Source organism: Parasteatoda tepidariorum, chromosome 4, assembly GCF_982258835.1.
Source record: "Parasteatoda tepidariorum strain Cologne lab strain chromosome 4, Ptep-v5.0, whole genome shotgun sequence".
In the NCBI taxonomy this organism is placed as follows: Eukaryota; Metazoa; Arthropoda; class Arachnida; order Araneae; family Theridiidae; genus Parasteatoda; species Parasteatoda tepidariorum.
In genome coordinates, this window is record NC_141758.1 from 1,522,717 (window position 1) to 1,544,835 (window position 22,119).

General features: G+C 30.2%; 1 protein-coding gene across 1 annotated transcript; it reads right to left on the reverse strand.

Annotated features, from left to right (window-relative positions):
- Positions 1 to 1,828: 1,828 nt before the first annotated feature.
- LOC107437035 (XK-related protein 6) lies at positions 1,829 to 20,886 on the reverse strand. The gene is made up of 5 exons (XM_016048901.4): positions 20,696 to 20,886; positions 19,315 to 19,714; positions 15,156 to 15,358; positions 9,157 to 9,541; positions 1,829 to 4,880 (listed from the first exon to the last, which is right to left on the reverse strand). Exons 1-5 carry the CDS (start codon positions 20,706 to 20,708, stop codon positions 4,673 to 4,675), a joined length of 1,209 nt encoding a protein of 402 aa, XP_015904387.2. The 5' UTR covers positions 20,709 to 20,886; the 3' UTR covers positions 1,829 to 4,672.
- Between the last annotated feature and the right edge of the window lie 1,233 nt (positions 20,887 to 22,119).

A 22,119-nucleotide genomic window follows, 5' to 3' on the forward strand; every position in this document is an offset into this window, starting at 1 on the left:
AACTACCAGTTCTTATAAATATAAGAATTTTACTTGCACTTTTCGAAGAAGTTTCCTTCTTCACCCGTAGTATTTAATGATTATTCTGTTATCGAATATTCCATTTTAATAGTTCTAAAGATGTTTTCATAGTGTTTAATCAGCACTGCTTGTGCGCACATTGTGGTTTTATGGATGGTTGATGAAATGTAAACAATAAAAAGCTTCCTAAAATCGAAACTTTCGGCATATCCCTCCGCTTCTTATGTTATGCTTCAGCGGCGATGTGTGAACATGAAGTTTTATTATTGAGTTTACATTAACGCATAATTTTATCATTCATAAGAGTTTTCTAACAGATCGTGAGTCAAAAACAAATTTAACAAAATTAATATCACAGCATAAAAGAAGTGTGATGTTAGCCATGTTTTGAGCGTTATCCCTTATTTGGCTATATTTGCGTAAAATAGCGTTTTTTTTTTTTTTTTTTTTTTTTTTTGGATAGCATCATAGCAAGCTTACGGAGTCTTCAAAATTCATTTGTTGTTTGTTTCGTTGGAAGTTAGATTGAAGGAAGGCATTGTATTGAAAACACAACAAGTATAATGTTGGATGGGCATTTTTCAAAGCTTAGACGAAAAATTAGTCGGAAGTAGTAACCCGAAAGTTCTACGACGAATTTTTACTCCTAGCTCCATCTCCGCTTAGCTTTACACGGTCAACCATCCTTATTATTTTCGGATAATCTCTGAAACTTTATTAACAGCAGGGCTCTCTGCGGTTTTGGGAAACTTTTTTCGAATGGCAGTTAAGTTTGTGTTTTAATGTATGAATCTTTGTTTTGTATAATTTATTTAAACTTATTTTGCACACCACTGCATCAAAATGAATCAAAAGCTGATATGAAATGTCCAATTCTCTCGTGGTTTTCTTTTAAAATGCTGGCAAAAGTTATTAAAAATTCTGAAAGCTTTAATTTTTAATAGTCTACCACTCTATAAAATATTTTGCCAAAAAAGCGTAATAGTTGGCTGCCTTGCATTAAGAACAACATTTGTACATTGTAATGAAGCTAGTGCTTTGTTTTCCTTTAAATAATTGATGTTTAATTTATGACGATCACACATGAAAATAGAAGTTATGCATTTAAATAATAAGTTCTTTATTTAAGCAAATTAGCAATAAGCAAATTTGCTTATTGCTAATTGACGAAAGACACAAATTGGAAAATAAATTGTTGCAATAAACTGTTTTTATGTGTTCCAATAAATTTGTAATAATAATTTACTTTATTTAATAATGTTTTTCATAGTATTATTCTCACTATTAATAAATGATATTTAGTGGAATAATTAATTGATGATTGAAAACCATTTAGTATCGAATTTTAATACTTCTAAATAGCATTACATTATTTTTCTTTTATTAAAATCAAAAACATAGCATTCTATGGTGCTTTTTATCTAGCTCATTATTCTCGGCATTCTTAAAAATAAAATGAAATTTTTCAAAATAAAATTTGGACGTCTAGTTTCTACCACACTAGATGGCAGCACCGAGACTCTATTTGAATGCTAAAGTGCACTAGGAATTTAATTTTGCGGGAAATGCCAAGAGCCAATAAGGCACTCCAGGGATCTTTTACATGCCGCATAATCATACGACATGGCCGCTGAGGACTTTCCGCATCCCGAAAATCCTGTGTCTGGGCTGGGGATCGAACCCGCAGACTTTGGCTCAGAAGGCCGACGACAAACCAACTGCGCCACCCAGCCACCTATTTTTTTCTAATTCTATAAAATGTTTCGAAGTTAATTCTTTAGGATAGCTTGTGTCAAGTAAAAGTACATTTTGTAAAGTAAATCAGGATTTATTACTATTTTTTTGGTCAGAAAGCATTGTAATATTGAAAATAGTGCAAATTTACATAAAATGCACGAGTAGCAGTTTTAAACTTAAATAAATAGGCATAAAATAATAAATAATAAATAAATAAAATAATAAATAGGAAAAAACGTTTTCAATAGTTATTTTTTCTATTTACAATTGAATTTATAATATAATAGAATGAAACAAACAGGAATAAATAAAAATATGACGCTATTTACGAATAACAGAACTAAAATCTAAGATTAAAGATTTGGAATTGATTAGAAAGTTTTATGCTTCTACACAAATGCACAATATGAAGAAATTTCAAAACACTAACATAAACCTACGCAATCAATTCCTAATTCAATAGTTTTTATCGAAATAAAGCATAAAAACTTAACTTTAAAAATATAAGTCACAAAGAATTATTATTCTGAATACATTTTAGTTCAGAGTTTGACAGAGACATTAAATTATTAACCGCAGGGTGTCAACTATTCAAATTACAGAATCAACTAACCATTTCAACTAACATAATCAACTAACCTGTTAGAGGCAGCAAAGGCTGTTTGTTCTAGGGAGAAATTTCAAGAAAAGTGTCGTGATGAAGTCAGAGTGGATCGTACAGAACGGGATATGAGTTATAATCATGATTGGCTAATCTTTCATGATTTTAACTCATTTTATTAAAGTAACAACTGAAACTTAATCAAAAATTTAAATCTCTAAAATTCTTAAATTTTTTTTTAAATAAATAAATTGCCATTTTAAGTAAAGAAATAGTCCTTCAGTTAAAATTTTTCATCACTATTTGCTTTAATGTGTACAGACCACATTCTCCTCTTCCCCACATACTCCAAAGACTTATTTGTTAGTGTAGAATTGCATTTGTGCCTGATCGTCTCAATGGAGTTGTTAGTTAGTGTTCCAAAATAACCGACCTTAAAAGGCCTCTTTCCTCGCTATCTTGAAATAATTGTTAAATGTTTGTTTTCTGTTGTTAAGATAACTTTTGACGTAAGACGATCATTTGATAAACCTTTTTAAAAAAATGAAATGATAGTAAAGCGTCGTTTTATGAGATTAGAAGAAATTGTGCTTGATCATTTGCACTTTTCCAAATTTTTCCTCAAAAACATGACGCAATAAAATGATGCGCTTAGTAACGTTTGATAAATCATTTAATTCTGTACATTTATCTGTTTAAGACTTTTCTATTTTTTCTGATTATTCTTGTTGAATTATATGTTGATGAAAGCCGATTTGGGGGACAATGAAAAATTCGTTAAGAGTAAATGATACAAAGACTGTGGTACATTTGTCAAACATCTAAAAACAGACTATCTTTTAAAAAATACTGTTAGCAGAATTACATTGGAAGAAAAATTCAGTAGAGTATCTAAAAATCTTATATCTCAAATTCTGATCGGTTGACTGCCTTACGAAGAATGTTGCCCAATCGAGTCATTATGAGTTTTTTTGTGAAAATTAAATGGGGAAAAAAGTATATTTAGTATTTCTACTCTCCCATTCGACAATTTTGAAATGGGTCGGGAGGAAAGAAGCCTCTTAAGATATTTCTTTTGCATTTTTGCAAAAAATGAAATCAATCAATTATGCACGTAATGAGTACTATTTGCGGGGGACAACAAATAAGTGATAAATTATATTTGAGAGCAATAAAGGAGAGATCAATAAGAACCTTACATTTTAAAGATTACGACCCTCTTCCTTTCTCTTCTCGACTCTTAGAATGAAAAGAGCATGATCATATAGTCTTTCTGACTTCAGTGGCAAGACAACACGATCTCAATTCGATATTCTCTTATTAAATCTCGTATTAGTACGTATCGGAGCGTAAGGCTAGGGGAAGCTCTTCTTAGAATACGTATACTATCAGAGATCCTTCACTGGTTAAAAATAATAAAAAAAAATTGTTTTTTTTTTTCAATTAAAAATGGACTTGCGATTCTCAGTGTGCATAATTTAATGGCTTCATTTTTTACAGCATTTATCCAATTGCATATTCAGAGTGGTCATTACACTTTATCACTTTGTACAAACAAAAGTGTCACGTATGAATGGTGCCTAAGAGTTCTTCCATGTACATAATTCCCTCCTTGTAAATACGCCCACCAACTCTCATTCTCTTGACTACTGTGTGACTGGTTGTGCACATTTCACGTGTCGCACATACTCTGTGAAGTTCTGGGAGCTTTTTTTTTCTTCTTCTTTCCTTCGAGCTTCAGAAATATCCACAACTTGCCTTTCACAGAACTTTGATCTCTCTCGTTTTCATTCATTATTATTATTTTGTCTACAATAAAAGTTTATTTGCTATGCTTTCCACTTGTCATTTTTTTTTCTATTAACTCGTCACACATTCACATTTCCACAAAATTAAGAAAGAAAAAAAATTTAAATTATGTTTTTATATCCAGAGAAAAAAAAACTAGAAGTACAGAAAAAATGATCACACATTTGTATATTGTAACGAGAATGGAAATAATTTTCTACTGAGTTCCTCCAGGTTTTTCAAATTTTAAAAGCAGTGAGAAAATAGGAGCAAATGTCAATATTCTAACACATTTGTGACCACCATTAAAAAGTCATTTTTAACAGAATATCGTTAGAAAAATTCAAAGCTGAGTCACTTCAATCACAAAGCGTTAAAGCAAGAAGAGTCCTGATAGTTTTAATGGGATAGTTTCATGGGAACTATATGCCTGATAATAAAAAGATATTGAAGCATGTGTATATAATTATGGAGATAAGAGTAAAATGGTTGGGTACCGTTGAATATTTCCGACGTTAACTTTTTCTATTCCTGAGCATTTTTAGGCAGTTTATTTGGATGCAAAAATTGGTAATAGACAGCAAGGAGTGCTAGTCCGATTGCAAGAGACAAAACCACTGAAGCTAAGAGAGGAATTCTGTACCATAGATCATGATCAGCTTTCAAAAACCATAGAATCACCAGAGCCACATTCTCTATCCATATAATTATATAAAATATTGTGTACTTCCATCTATAAAAGAAAATACGTTTGCACATAAAATTGTAAAGTGTGTATTTACAAAACATATCTTACTATATATAAAAATATATTGATAGTGTCGCATTTTTCCATTGTCAAAACAATTTTATTGGCCGGATAGTCACATGGTAGGATCCAGTTTTCCCAGATTAATTTTAATATTGGTTTGGTTGTTATTAGCATAAAATTGATACAAGTCATAAAGTTATTGTTTTCCTACAAATATTTTTGTTTCCGTAATTTAAAGGTTATAAATACATTATTTCTAAATTATGAGTTTAGGAGGATTTTTTTGTAATTTTATTATCATTAGAATAATGTAATTGTACGTTGCGTTTTAAAATAAAGTTATTTAAATCGGTGTCTGATCTTATGAACCGTTTCACAATTATTATTTTTTAGTGCAAATGACATTAATATACTATTATGAATGACGGTTGAAGATATTCGTTAAACGATTTAGAACTTAACTTTCATCTTCTTGCACAAATTGATGAATGCAAAAATTGTATTTCAAAATATACATCCGTTTGTTTGGTAAGCAAAAATATTAAATGACCGTTGTGAACTCACCAAATTTGTTATAACAATATACTTTCAACTTTAAATGCTTTTTCAAAAAATGATTACTTGGGAAAATGATTTACGTTCACTTATAAATCTTAATTGCATCATGAGGGAATTATTTGTAGGTGGAAAGTGGAGGCACAAGTGTTCTTTTACGTACATACATTTTTAGTAGAATAATTTCAAGTATTTAATGCCAAGAAACAGCAATTATTGTGAAGCAATCATTGGAGTTGGTGAGCGTCAGCATACGGGGTGCTTAGCCCCCTAGAATATCATTAAAATAATAAGTCGATGTTACAAATGTGTAAATGAAATAGTCAATCCTGCTTAGTCACATTAATCAGTGAATAAGAAAAAAGACTACATAATTTAACTTAACATCATGAATGAAAAAAAAACCGCTTTCTTTATTAACATTTAAATCTGCAACAGAATAACTATTTATTAAATATTATGAAATTATTGGTTTAAATATAGTATATAGTTTTGACATACTATGGAGTACTTAGAGAATATATTTAGATGATCAGAGATGTTTAGGTCATGCGATTTATCATACATACTAATAAAGTTTAAAGCTTTCAGAGGTTTGAGGGACCACTGGTCATAAACTACAAACGATAAAAAGTGTTTTCGAAAACTATGCCAGAAAATATAGAATGACTTACGTAACTGTAGCGGTTGCTTTGTTTATTTATAAACAACAAATACTTAAAATAAATTTTGAAATATTCAATGAAATCTAACAAAATTTTTAGAGCAATTTTCAATGAATTAAAAAAATTATCATTTTAAAATTTTAAGAAAAATTATTGAAGATTGCGTTAGATATGAACATTTAAAAATTAGTTCTTTCGAACAGCACATGCGTGGAAAAACGTTTTAAAAAAAATTTCATAAATTTGTAGTAAATCGCATAAGGACACGAATGAAAAAAGTCCGATTCGAATATAATTGAAATTTAAAGAGCTTCGAGCAATTTTTTAAGAAACTTTTGTAAATTTTGAAAGAAAGTTCTGAATGGTAAGAGGTTTTTCACAAATTTCATTTTGTATCATAAGTAATAAGATAAAATTTATTGTAAAATTTATAAGTAATAAGATAAAATTTAATAACAAATTATAATACCTTGCAATAATAGTCCGTATACCAATGTTATGGTATAAGAAAAGAAAACATACTTTTAAGGGGAATGATCCCCCATAATGCTGGTATCAATTTTAATAGATCTTTTTTTTACAAATTAAGAATTGCTCTGAAAATTGTGTTTACTCTCATTGAATTTTTCATTTAAGTTATGGAAGAAAATTGCAAGACAAAAAGAGTAGCTTTTTTTAAAAAAACTTCCATATCGTCATAAATATTTAAGCTAAGCATGCAAAATTTTATGCAATTGTTGCATATTATAGCCAAAATAATCAATATAAGTTACAAATTTATTGATATATATTCTGACATAATTGTTCAAAAGCACTTTTTTCGTACGTAATTTATTGTTGTAATAAATAAATATATATGTTACGGGCAATGTAATTATTTAGGTCAGTATTCATAATGCTTAGTTATTATGAATAATGACCATTAAAATTGGGCAATTTGATAAATTTGAATTACTTTACGATAATTTCTCACATTGCCCGGTCATTATAAATACCGTTATTACTTCTTTGGGCACTTTGATTAATTGACAGCAATGAGACAACCACGTGCGTGTGGTGCGATTCTGGCTGGCCTATGTTCACCGGTGAATATTGACAATCAAATTAGTCGCCTTGGTGAATGTCCGAAATATTTATTACATCCAATTTGATACTAATTTATTCGTGGATATAATTACATTCATTCGATATTTTAATACTTACTGACGATAGATTAAAACAAACATCAGTGTTTGGAGTATCGGGCAAATATATACCGGGCAATGGCACTTGACCTTAAAAAAACATCAGTGTAGGGCATACCGGGCAGTGGCACTTGACCTTAAAAAAACATCAGTGTAGGATATACCGGGCAAATGTATACCGGGCAGTGGCACTGAACCTTAAAAGAACATCAGTGTAGGGTATACCGGGCAATGGCACTTAACCAGACCTAGTATGACTAGACCTTTGGTAAATGTCCGAAATATATACTAGGTCTAGTGCCCCTTTTGCTACAGCTTAAATATTTAAAAAAAAATTAAACAAAGCGTTTGAATCAATTTTAAACTGATACCGAAATTATTGCTTTGAAATTAAAAAAAAATAATAAAAACAGCTCCAAATAAGAGTAATTGAAGTAGTTGCTTTATACAGCGCATGTGCGGGAAAAATTTTTAAAAAAATTATCCAAAAGTGGATGAATATCCCAAGACACCCTGTGGCTGTGTGTGACACAAATTGCCCAATTGACTTTTAGCATTATACATAATGACCAGGCAATGTAATAATTGCAACATAATTTATCATTTTGTCATATCCTTTTGGGCACTTTTTAAATTGCCCGGTCATTATAAACAATGCCCAATTATTTACATTGCCCGTGACATTTGTTTATATATATATATATATATATATATATATATATATATATATATATATATATATATATATATATATATATATATATATATATAAATATATATATACAAGCGTTAAACATTACATAGTTTCCATAGTTTCTAATTTAATTGTATCTGCATTAACATCAATCTGGTAAAAAGCTACAAGTACAAAACTGTACTTTTTATGATGAATACTTTTCTGACTTATAAACTATTAGTTCTATTGACTTGTTAGTCTCATTCTTTTCAACACAAAGCAAAATGCATAAGAATGAGTACCTGACTTGTCTAGATAACAATGTCAGGAGCTAAATATGTTAAAATACACAATAAATACTTCTCACTCATAACTTTAATAATATTTAAACTATTTGTCTTGATAATTTCCGAACTTATCTGGAAAGCAATGTTAAACTCATTAACAAGAAAGAGTACATTTTAGTGAGAATAGCTCTTGATATTTTTCTCACCGACCTGCATCGAAACTTGTCTAAATATTTTTACCCCAACCCCTACTCGAAATAGTTCAACCTGTAACCAAGGAAGGTTGTCTGAATGTAAACAATAACAAACTTTCTAAAACCGGAAGAAATTTAGAAAACTTCCGGTGTATCCTTCCACTTATGTTATGTTTATGAGGCGATGTGTGAACAGGCTTAAAAATCCAGGAGGTTTAATTATCGTGATTTGTATTCGTGTAATTTTACCATTCATAAGAATTTTCTATAATTTATACAGTCTAACAGGTCGTAAGCCTGAAACAAATTTAAGAAAATTAATATCACAATTAAAAAAAAGTATAAGGTTTGCCATGTTTTGAACTTAATCTCTTATAGGCTATATTAGTGTAAAATACCGCCATTTGTTATTTTTTGTACAACGTCATAGCATGCTTGTGGAGTCTTCCGAATTCATTTGTTGCTTGTTTGTTGAAAATTAGATTGAAAGAACGCTTTATATTGTAAACACTACAAGTATTATAATATATTGGATAAGCTTCGGCGTAAAAATGAATCTAAAGTGGTAACTCGAAAGTTTTACGACGAATTTTAACCAACAGCGCCATCTGTGCTTTGCTTTACACGATCAACCATCCATAGTTAGACAGTGTTCCAAACGTAGGAGAGTTCTCTAGATAGATAGACAGTACTTTACCTTGTGGGTTCATCCTTAACATTGACGAAACAGAATACGTAAATGACTCCGATGACTACGTTGAAGAAAAGTTCTTCAATGGGCCTAGGCTGACCAGAAGCTGTCGCACACGAGTTTGTTCTCAAAAATATCAACCAGATGGTCATGAGTGCCCAGTGACCTGCCACAAAAACCACGATCCAGTGTCCATAAGCAGTGGCGAATACGGCCAAAGCAATCACTCTAGAGCCGATGACGCAACAATGGCTGAAGAGTTGGATGAAAGCGCCCACTTTGTTCATGTTCTTCTTATAGGGTGAGGAACGGCGCAGAGCTCGATGGTAAGAGCTCTGAGCCAGTGACAATTCCACCAATGACGTCACCAGGTTGATTGCCTGTGCTCGATCTAAGAAGAAGAACAATTGTACTTGAGAAGATACATTACGTTGATAATCCTCAAGTAATATAATTTATTAAATTTACGAGACGAGATAGTTGAGGGGGGGAAAAAAGTGTGCTTATATTGTGTCAACTTTTACGCATTTTGAAAAAATTCACATTAAAAGAGGGTATCTAGCATAAAACCCACAGTTCTGAAAACCTTTTCCCTTATTATTTACATATTCAACTAAATCAGTCTATTATAAAATATTCATTATTAAAGAAAAAATATTCATAAAAGTGTGAGTCTTTCTTTTTTTTTTTTTCAGATCATAAAAAGGGTCTCAAAGACCTTTGCTCTGAAGCAGTGGTCGGAAAAACTACATTATTTTTTGTAGTTTTCTACAACTACATTGTTACAAACATAAATAACTACAACTGCAACTACTTTTTTGTTAAATGTAGTGACTACAAACTACTTTGGAAATGTAGTAACTATTTTATTGCTCTAAGAAGACGGACTAACATTAAATGTAAGAGAATAATAATTACAAAATATTTACTCATGCTTACATAGCTAGTTTGTAATTCCCAAGCATTTTTTTTCTTTTTGAATTGGTCCATTTAACCTTCAAGTTTTTATGCCTCTCTCGACAGTGAATATTTATTTTAAGAAATGGAAAATTATTAAATACTAGAATTTTTTTAATTGTTTAATGCTCTTTTATTTCCTGTCAGAAATTAAGTGCATCAAAAATACATTCTTTTTCTTTTAAATAACATCAATGTTTCACGAGTGTACATTCACATGTGAAAGTGTGTTTAAAGTGATTAATTATTTATGTTTCATAATGGCTAGTTTAAATATTAGTTATACATGATTCTAAATACGTCATTCATGTTAACGCTCAGCTGCAGCCACAGGGTCATTTTCATTGCATACACCGACAGATCCGCGAAGTGTACCTATCAAATTCGAAAAATTAGTTAAGTTAGAGCCGTGTTTCTTTACTTAACTATCGTTAAAAGTAGTTTCCTGAAATCGCTACGAACTACTATTGTTTCTTTTGTATCGCACTACTCACTACATTACTTTTCTTAAAAATAAAAAAGTAGCTCACTACATTACAAACTAACCTACACTTCACTACTTGTGGTACTCTACTTTCGACCACTGCTCAGAAAGCTTAAAGGGTGATCTAGAAAAAATGCTTTTCTCGAGTTATTTCAAAGAATCAAACTTTTAAAAAGACTTTCCACATAATTAACGACATCTATTAGTTTAAAATTGTATAGAGTCTGAAAATTTTTTATTTTGGGTACAACTCAAAATGCGTGTCTAAGAAATGAAACATGGCGCTAAAGGAAGAAAAATTTTTAATTCTTTAAATTATTTTAGAAAAATTCGCTTCATATTCACCCTAAAAATGTATTCAAAAAAAATTTCAGGAATTTATCTTTATTATGTGAGTACGGTATGAGATATTTTAGAAAATATTTACTGTTATTTTCATTTTATTTTCGTTAATTGTTTTTGAAACTGAAATGAGCAAATGCTTATCTGCCTGGTGTGGCATTTTAATACACAAAAGGGCGTCATAAACACAATATATGCATCATGGTCATGATTTTGATATCATTATCGAAAAGAAATATGTTGATAAAAGAAATTACACACACTGTGATTACTTTAAAAATAAAAGCAGATAAAGAAGTAAAATTGTTTTCACATTGGATTTTGATATTTACTTTTCAATACTTTTGCATCATTAACTGTGCTAAATAATAATTAATGCAAGTTAAAATGAAAAAAAGACCATAGATCATTTAGTCGATCTTAATAGAGCAATTTTTACAAGTAATGTTATGTTAAAATATTTTTGGGATTGAAATTGATTTTTAAAAAAGAAATTCAGTTAGCTTATTACCTAAAATTATCTTGATATTAAAGACCATATTCATTTTAGTGGGAAAGTGGGTGGGATTATTAATGTCAATAATATTTCTCAATATGAATAATAATAATTTCTAAGATCCAACAGATCAATTGCATTCAGTTTCCACTATGGTAGACATCATTCCTTGTCATGTGTTATTAAATACTAGGAGGCTTCGCCCCCTGCTCGCCTGCGCTCACCAACCCCCGGAACTGCTTTCACAGTTCATTTCGGATTGCTTCGCAATCCAATGCTCGCTTTGCTCGCTTATGGGATACGTTCTTAACGTCTAGTTTTTGTATACTTTTTTGAATACTGAAGTTCCGAAAACTTTTCACTGTAGAAAATTCTAAACCTGTACATTTCAATATTAATTTGAAATTGCAAACAGTTCACATATTTTTCGTAATCACACTATTCTAAATTTCAGTTCTTGAGAAAAGTAACTGTTGTAAGTTTTGTTTTAAAGTCTTTCCCACCAGAGGGCTAAAGCCATGCGTTGTAAAACAATATGAAATAGTAGTCTGCCACTGAAAGCCGGATGTAAAGCATCGGCTTTGATGAAGATAATTTTGTATTTTTAATTCCCTGAAGGGCGCCACCCTAATAATATGGAATTTGTAAAATAAATGTAGATATTTTTGATTGTTGATGAAGCCCATCATTTTGTGTTTTCATCAGTGTTCAGAAGCAGAACAACTATAAGTTTTTTATTTTATCACAAAAATATAAAATGTATAAAAAACAAAGAAAAGAGTAAGAAAATGAGTATAGTCATAGAAAAAGTTAAAATTATAATATAGTATTTGTCAGTTAAAATAAAACTTTTTGTTTAAGTCATTGCTAACAATTCAAATTTCTCCGAGGCAATTCTAAAGTAAAAATTAAGGTAGTATTGTTAAGTTGAAACACAATATTTTTAGTTTTGATGTCAACAATGCAATTCAATTTTTCACAAAAACGATTGTTTCCATTGTTAAGATCAATGTCAACAATTCAAATTTTTCTGAGGCAATTCTTAACCTCTAAATATTATTTTTCTTATGTACACATTTCTAAATGTCTGTATTCAACCACAAAACAACTTAAAGTCCTCAAATTTAGCATGAAGTTGTAAAATGTAATGAAAGAGGGTCATAGCAATAATGAAAGTAGAAGTAAAGTTAGTACTGTAAAATTAAAACAATATTTTTATTCAATGAGCTAAGTTCTTCAAGAAGCAGTTGTAGAAGTAGGTTGTTTATTTAAAACTTTTTATAGAATTTCTTTTAGAACACAATTGTTAATTTGGGCATTTGGCAATACAACACTTTTAGAATTGAAGGATTTGTTACGTCGAGCGCTCAGGTATCATAATTTTGATCTAGTTGCGCACCTATGTCATTTTGATTTATGCTGCTAAGTTAACTTTCAAAAAATTCTATGGCTGGCAACAGCATTTTTATTTTTTAAGTTATGTTTATTTTTATTTCTTTTAGAATTCGTTATTTTTTTAGCGAAATGTTTTTTAACCAAACAGAATTATTTGCCGACTGTTTTCTCTATGAATGAAGAAAATAAAGTAAATATTTAACTGTTGTGAAAAGAATCTTATTTAGTTGTACAAAGTACTTCAGCCAAAATTTGGGAGCCACGTAAGAGAATTATATATATTAGATCAGAAACACATCATTAAAAGGCAGAATGCTTTGGTGTTTTCAAAACAAAGCAAACGTTGCCACCGGTGGAAAAGAAATACAGCCAAAATTTGGGAGCCACGTAAGAGAATTATATATAATAGATATTATGTTGTAATCCTTTAAAACCCCGAGGTCATCGTATTTAACAATCAACATTTTACCTACTGTACAGAGTTGGTAATAAATTTCAACTTCAGCTCTTATAAATAATCGAATTAATAAATCGTGGGTTTATAACCATAAATAAACTCGATGAGAATGGATGCATAAGAGAAATCACTCCACAGTTTTAGCCTCCAAATTTGTTTTCTCTCTTTTCTTTCTACTTTTATTCACATTTTATGTTAAGAAAGCCCTCTTATATTTCTTCTGAAAATATCATCAGATTCATTCCCAAAATGTGTTCAATGCTCAGCCACATGAAGGTGGTAATACGTATTTGTATATTCCAAGAGGATTTTTCTTTCTATTATCAATTACTTCTCACTTTAAAATGCTATTTAAATTTTAGGATGAAATATAACGACTAATAATCACAAAGTAATATAATATCGAAATATTAAAATACAAAAATCTCAAAGTGGTGACTTTTGTCATGTCACTGTATAATTTTGTCACTTAAAGAAAACTCTGAACCAAAAACAAATATTTGCATAATTCTGTCTTTGTGAAATAAATTCGAATAATTAAAACTTAAAAAGAAGTGGAAAACGAATTAGTTAGATTCAAAACTTCATGATTTTATTCTTAAATGAGAGTCAAAATAGATGACAGGTTGTGAATTTCTTAAAGAACCCTAACAAGGAACTTATACATAGTACTAAACAAGAAACTTTCCCAGCAATAATGTTGGAATTTAGAAGAGGGAATAAAGGAGGGGGCAACATGGGCATTTCAAGTCACTAAAACAACAATGAAAGACATTTACAACTTTAAAACTGATAATTATTATTTTAATTATAAAACTAATTTTTCTTTTAAAAAATTAATAATTTGTACAAGGAAAATATTTCAAGATGAATCTTTTAAAACATAGTTAATTATGAAGTTATAAGGAGTTAAAAATACAGATAAATGCATTCCATTGACTATTCCTTACGTTTTAATGTTGTTATATTTTATGTTAAATATTCTTTATGCTTATGTTGCTTCCTTATGTTTATTCTTCATGATAAAGTTAAAAGATTCTTTATGTTTAAAAAATAATGTCATTTCGTATGACAATATTTAAATTTTATCACATTAATTTCCGCTTGCGGTTATACGTAATGTGGGTTTAGATTTTTCTAAATTATATATTTTTCGAATGATTTCCTTTTAAATTTTTTTATTTTTTGTAATTACATTTCAATTATGACATTTTAAAGGATTCCAATCGAAGAGTTTTTTTTTTACTTATTTTTACGCTTATACAGCAAATTTATTATTATTAATATTTTTCGTTGTGCGTTTAATTCCTCAAAAATATTTCACCTTACATCAAATAAAATTTGATTATCCATATTGTGATAAAATCAAATAAAATTCGAATGATAGAAATCGACTAACGTTTGAAAAGTATGGATTTTGTGGAGAATGCATTTTTTTCATTTATTAAACTCTAAATTTCTGAGCGAAATAACGCATTTGACGTTGCATTGCCCTGGCGATCTCTGTTTTAGCCAAGATAACCCAAGTAGTAAAAATGATTTTTCTGGATTGAGTAGGTAGGATGCTCTGGTTTTCTGAGCTGCCGTCGATTATGTCAGTCAATTTGTTAGCTATGAAATTTTATTAAAAATTGATAAACCTTTTAAGGTTGATCCATACTTTTTGACACTTGCGTCACGAAGAAGAGACAATATTATATTTAGAAGAGACAATATTTGATATATTTTTTTAGAAAATATAAGAAGGAAATATAAAAAGTTGATACTTCATCATCATGTATGAATTATGTAATGAAATCTTGGAACAATTAATCTTATACATTACAAGTTGAGAGAGTGGCATAAATTAATGTTGATTTTTCATTTCAACTCACTCGCAGATAAATCTATGAAGAAACTGTTCTGCGTGAGGAGGTACATCTGGAGGACGAGAAGGGGTGCCGATTTGACGAAACTGCCCACCAGCGCTAGAGTGGACACATCTCGGTCTTCTTGAAGGAACATCAGACGATATTGGTTGCGTTTGGGATCACTTTTGTCACACGTGTGCAGTCCATACAAAAACAGCTCCCAATACCTGCAAAGAGAACAGTTGAAACAGTGCCTCCTCATTTTGGAGACAATACTCGGTTCAATACCTGGTTTGTATTCATAAATATGGGAAAATCTTTTCAATATGGTAAGTGTATGCAGTGTTTCAATTTAGTACCTTAATTCTACCTTTTCATCGCAATTACTATATTTATTTTATTTACTTAAAAAATTAATGATTATAAATATCCGAAAATCTCTTCAACACAGTGTTTTTGTCTCTTTAAATTTTTTAGAGTAATTCTAAGATAGGGTGAAACCGAAATCTACGGTGGAGCACCATAAGGATTGAGAATAAATTATTATTATTTTAGAACTAAAGTCAACCCGAGAAACATATATAAAGCAGAAAATCCCAATATTTTTATAAAGGTATTTTTATATCATTTTTTAAAATTACGTTTATTGTAAAAATTAATTGTAATAAAGCTATTGCAAGTATTCAAAGTGTAGTCAGCATGAGTAATATTTTATGCATAACTTATGAAAGGGTTAATTTTTAAAGAAAATTTATTCTGCTTTTAAAAATTGAATCTATTTAAGAAATATAATCTTAATGTCGCTCTTTTTTTTTATTTATTGCTGTTAGCCGACTTTTATTAAGTTGGCATTAAAATTAAAAGTATTAAAACTGTAATTTTTAATAAATACTTTTGGTTTAATTATTATCTTGATTTCATGGTTGTGTATTTCGATTTTTATTTTTTTTATTATATTTTGTTTCAGCATTTTTATTCTTAATTATTGCATTTATAAGAGTTTAATGCGAAGTACCAAGAGTGTTGATGGTCATGTACTTACCACAATATTGTTAACTATTAACTTCACTTACGTATACATGTGTACACATTTTTTACACATAACCCGTAATTCCAAAATCTTTATAAATACAGAATCACTAGTGAGGAAGGAGGAATGAAAAGCATCGAAATCAGTTTTGTTGTTTGGTTTCTAGCAATCGTCTTTCATTTTCTATATCCACAGGCAATCAAACAGGTTTAGTTGTTTTTACTCCAGCTTCTTTCAGTAGTTATTCCTCACATTTTTTTTATTTTTACTTGCTTAAATATAAAATTTTATACTTTATATTTAAAAGAGTTTTAATAAAAATATCTAATAAGAATATCTTTTGTTTGTTGGCTTATTCCGCAATTTCTGATATAAATATTACTAATCAGGGTATTGATTAAAACATTGAAACCTGTTTAATTGCATGATTTAAATGTGAAATAAAGAAATATCTCTAAGCTCCGTCAGGCAATCAAATTGGTTTTAGTCATTTTTACCCAGATCTTTTCACGAGTGACTTTTCAAAATTCGATAGCGATATTGCTTTTCTTTCATTTATTAATCAATTTGTGATCACTAATTGTGATCATTGTTTTGACAATGATACAAAAAGTAAATATTAAGGGCGATAAAAAAGCACCCTGTCTATACAAAAATTTAACGGGTTTTTTCTTAACAAACTTTTTCAGGTTCTTTGAAACGTGAGTTTACAATCACTTTTTAGAATCTTCAAAAACCTTATGGATTTACACTAACTTATCCGACTGCATTGCGCTGATTTTTCTATAATTTCTCCAGCTTCTTGAGTTGCTAGCTATAGTTGTTTATAAATCTTACTTTTGTTTTAATATTATTTTGGGCATATTTCATCAAAAGTGATAAATGATTGATTTTGCAGAGTTCAATATTTATTTAATTAAATTAAATATCGAAATAAAACGCAATGTATCTTCGCACTAAACATATTGTTTTCTTTAAAGCATGCTCTTAACATTTTATGAAACAATTTCAATTCAAAGAAGGAAGACTTAAATATTACTATCTAGACAAATTAAATATACTTTCCGATTTCTCCCAGGTGCATAGAATGAAAATCAATACTAAGTCTAATATATATTAGTATACTAGCCTATAATACTACTAATTTAAAAGTTACTTTTGATTTCCATTTGCAAAAAATACAGTTTTGAACTTATATCTATTTATGAATCTGATATTGTTGTCGGTGAGATATAGTTTTTTAGGATTTTCTTTTCTCACTCCCAATCGGATGAAACCAAAATAAAGTTACAAAAATTGCAATATAGACAGGAGAGATATAGTTTCTTATTTTTTGTTAATGTTAACCTTAAAAAAGAAACAAAACCTCACTTATCTAGAAAGCAGTGCGTAAATGGGTATAAATGAAAAATTATACTTAAATCTTTATAACTTTTGGACAATCAACTTTATCGACTTGATTTTGGTTTCAATTAATTCATTGTCGAAAATGCATAAATATCTCACCTGGCTAGATAGAAAAGACAGGTACGAAAGCACAAAACTGAGCTTATTGTAACTGAACACATTTTAAATTGTAATGATATGTTGACGTGGTTTTAGTTTCATTTGATTCAGTGTAAGAAAGAAAAAAATGCACCACTTTCTTAGATGTCAAATGTGTAAAAAGGTATTAACGCAAAACACATTTAAAACAGAAAACCTAAATACCTTCTAAACTGCTGGTCTTATCGTTTCGATTTAATTCAAAGTAAAAAATAAATCGGAGAGAATACCCCACTTGTCTAGATAGTCTTTTAAAACCTATCATCACTTTTACCCTGCTTCCCCCCTCTCAGTATAAACCTTAGAGATGGAATATTATGGACCTTAGTATCTTAAAAATGAATAGATTGGCTGAAAATTTATATTTAATTTTCATAAATTATAAGCACAAACTACGTATGTGTGACCATCCCGATTGTCGACTATGTGATTCTAAAGAACCTATGAACCGAAAACTTCTCCATCGCTGTAGATCACTCCACGGACTTGACTCCGAGACTGCTAAATATTGGCGCGCGAGAGGGCTTCTGATGAAATGACTTTGATCTTTCTTTTACTTCTTATGATTCCTTCTGATGTTTATTGCTCTTCTTTGTTGCATTAGATTGTTTTTTCCCGCCATTGGAAATAAGTACCATAATATTAGTTCAAAAAATATTTACCTTCGAAATTTAAACAATTATGCAAACAGAGATAAATTTTGAATATAAGCAGAAAAAAGAATTTTGTTTTTTATTTTATTTGTCTAAAATATTAGTCTATTTGTCTATCCATTTCATTTGTCTAACCCAGGTGTCCCCAACCCTGTGCCCGCGGGCACCATGGCGCCCTTCGATCGGTTTAGGTGCGCCCGTTGCTTGTGCCCAACGATAAAATACTTCAGTTTTCCATTTTCCCATAAAATGTTATGCAATATTTTTTGCTTTTTCAATATGGATGATAAACACAACCAAAATAGAAATCGCCATCCCCACAGATATAAGCATAAAGCAAAATATAGCTGACCACTCGCGAATTGCATATATGAACTCATACTTTGTATGTTTTGCTTACGTTTATTTGTATGTTTGCTAATGTTTTGCATACTTTGTATTAATACTAATTATATTCATATGTTAAATTAATTTTTACAATTAAATTTTTTATGCATTATATGCAGTGTGTATTATTTCCTATGTCTACCAACTATAAATTTATCTTGAAAAAATAAATGGTGCCCGCCATTCGACCGATATTCTGGTATTTGCTCTTTGGTAAAAAAAGGTTGGGGACCCCTGGTCTAACCTATATTTTTCCTTTTTTCGTTGGCTGTTTACGTTTTCAATTCAAATAGCTTTCGTTTCTTCACATTCACGTCTGGCAAGTCTTGAAAATGGGAGCCTATTTTTGAAGTGCTTGAAACATGTCTATTGCTTTTTTCTAATTGTATATTCTTTAAGCGAATGAAGTTTTTAATAGGAGTATACGATATTTCAATTACCATCACCAAGCAAGCTTATTTTGTATCGTTAAGGCTGAATTGTGTCAAGTCACCAAGCGGATCCCGATGCATGGGGATTTGATAATACGCACTCGGGACCAATGAAGAAGAAATCTAATTGAACTTACCTAATGAGTGGGCCTAGTAACATGGCATGGAAAAGTCCTCTCATGATCCAATGACTCGGCGTCACTTCCGGTAGGTAGGGCTTCTCTTCTTGATGATCGTGAATGTACCATCGGATGCTGAACATGTTGACGAGGAACAGAGAGGCCAACAGGAATCCGATGGTCATCCACCACCACCACCTCCCGATATCGAACAGCCAGAAACAGAGGGCGACAGAAGACGCCACATCCATGGCATAGGTGAACATGGTGATGGACACCATGGCGACGGATATGGGTACAACGGGCTCCTCATCCTTCTTCAACAGTTCACTTTCGATTTGCGAGAAACAGGGTCGGTCGGTGCTGTCATGTGACAATTCTGTGTCGTCCCTCTTCACCAGGGGTTGCCTATGAAGCACTTAATAAGGAACATGATAATGAGTTTCAGTCAGAAAGCTTATATGTTACCATGAATGACTGAAATCAAGAGAATGTCGACCATCACATAGTCGCTTTGGTGAAATATTTGTTTTATACGATTTGATATTAATTTATTCGTTGATATTATCATATTTATTCGATATTTTATTATCTGTTGAGGATAGATTAGGAGAAATATCAGTGTTCGGAGTACTAGTTAAATGCATATTACCTTAAAAAAACATTGATGTAGGGCATACCGGGCAGTGGCACTTAACTAGTCTAATATATATTTCGGACATTAACCAAAACGACTATGTGATTGTCAACATTCACCAGTGGAAGTCAACAACCACCTATTTCGGTCATTTATAGTAACATACATAAAGCGAGACAGGGTAGGAAAATCTTTTCATTTTAGCTTATTTTTGGAAAAATATTTTTCATATTTTTTAATTTTAGCTTGTATTTGGGGGAACAGATTGTTAATTATTGTTTTTTTTTATTATTTTATTTATTTATTTTTTTCAATTTTAAACAGTCATAGTAACAGAACATAAAATTTCAATTTTATATTTTTTCTCACTACAAGTGCCTTGCTAACAAAGAAATTTATGCATTTATTTATTTTATTTTTTGACGAAGAGCGAAAAAAAATTGCATAAAAGAAAAATTGAAGTTTTTTTTTTAATAGAATGATTAGTTTTCACAGTAATATATCTTAATTTCTAAAAAAATGGAAAATAAGAAATCTGAAGGGGAAAACTTTTTTTCTTTCACATATTTAAAAAGATTTTTCTTTCTTAATTAGTTTTCCCATTTCCGTTTATTATATGATCTAGAAAAAATTACGAATTTATTAGTAAACTCTAAATTGCATCGTTAAATTTTCGGAAACCGAAGACGGCAATCTGATAGTTCCTGTCAATGATATAAGACAGATACCAAGAAGAAGACTAAAATCATAATCAAAACTTACCAAAATGCTTCATCTTTAGTGCTCGTTACCTGAACAAACAATTCCTTTTTTTCCTTATCGTTAAATTGTCATATCTTATCGCTTTTCAAATAATTTCCAACTAACCTAACTCGTGTTTTCATTTTTTTTTTTTTTAATAAAGGTGAAAGAGACCTAAATCATGATAAGTTAATCACGCAATTTCCATTTCTCTGAGATAAAGTGTTGATACACTCTTCTTTTACGAATTAAATTATTCCAACATCAAAATTTCCAACGAGCGAACGTCATGCAGGGAGGAGTGGCACGTCTATAAAATTGTTAATATCAGCAATTTCTACGATGCTCTCTTTGGGCTATTTTTTTTTTTTTTAATTAAGTTCATTATAAGGAAGTGCCAAAATAAATATGATCAATATCTCTTTTATCAATTAATCTAATTATAAATTAATTTCCGCTGGCTCCTAAATTTCTAAAATGATTAATTTTCGTCTGTCCATTATTTTATGAGGAAGTTAGAGGCTAAATTTTTTACGGTTATACTATAATAAAATATTATATAAAAATTGTATTCAACTTAACCGACCTTTGTTTTTCTAGACACTCATTTAATAATTACTTTTGTATAACAATAATAAACGAAATATAATAAACAAAATAAGATGACAGAAAAAATTTCGGTAGAAAAATGTTTTTTGCTCTACACCTATTAGCGATAAAATTAACCGTAGAAGGAAAACAACTCTTCAGCGCAACAAACGAAGATTTTCCCAGATGATTGCAGGAGGAGGAGAAAATCGCTTTCTTCTTAAAAGCTGAAATTGTCCCTTCTGAAATTACCTGATTAAAAAGGGGAAGTAAAAAAGAGGAAGCTAGTTATCTTTTTGGAGAGATTCTTGAAAAGATCCCAAACGTAATATACTTTCTTTTAGTATAATAAATGAAGTTCTTTAGGAACTTGAAAACTTATTAACCAAAGAGGCTTTACTGAAATAGTTAACGATTCTGTTACACTGTGAATGACCGAAATTAATACTTCTTGGCAATCACATAGTCGCTTTGGTAAATGTCCGATATGTATATTAGATCTAGTTAAGTGCCACTGATGCCCGGTACTCGACACCTAATCTATCCTCAGCAGATATTAAAATATCGAATATAATAATATCAACGAATAAATTAATATCAAATCGTACAAAACAAATGTTTTAGACATTCACCAGAGGGACTATGTGATGGTCGACATTCTCCTGATTTCGGTCAATCACGGTAACATAAGTTAAAAGCAATAAACTGAATTATGATTTTCACCAAAAAGAAACTGTCATAAACCATTGAGGGCCGAAAACTGACGTAAATAACAAGAACTAAAATGTTGCGTTATAAAAAAAAAGGTGCTAAAAGATCCCTAAAGGACCTCAGCAAATGATACGCCTAGAATATCA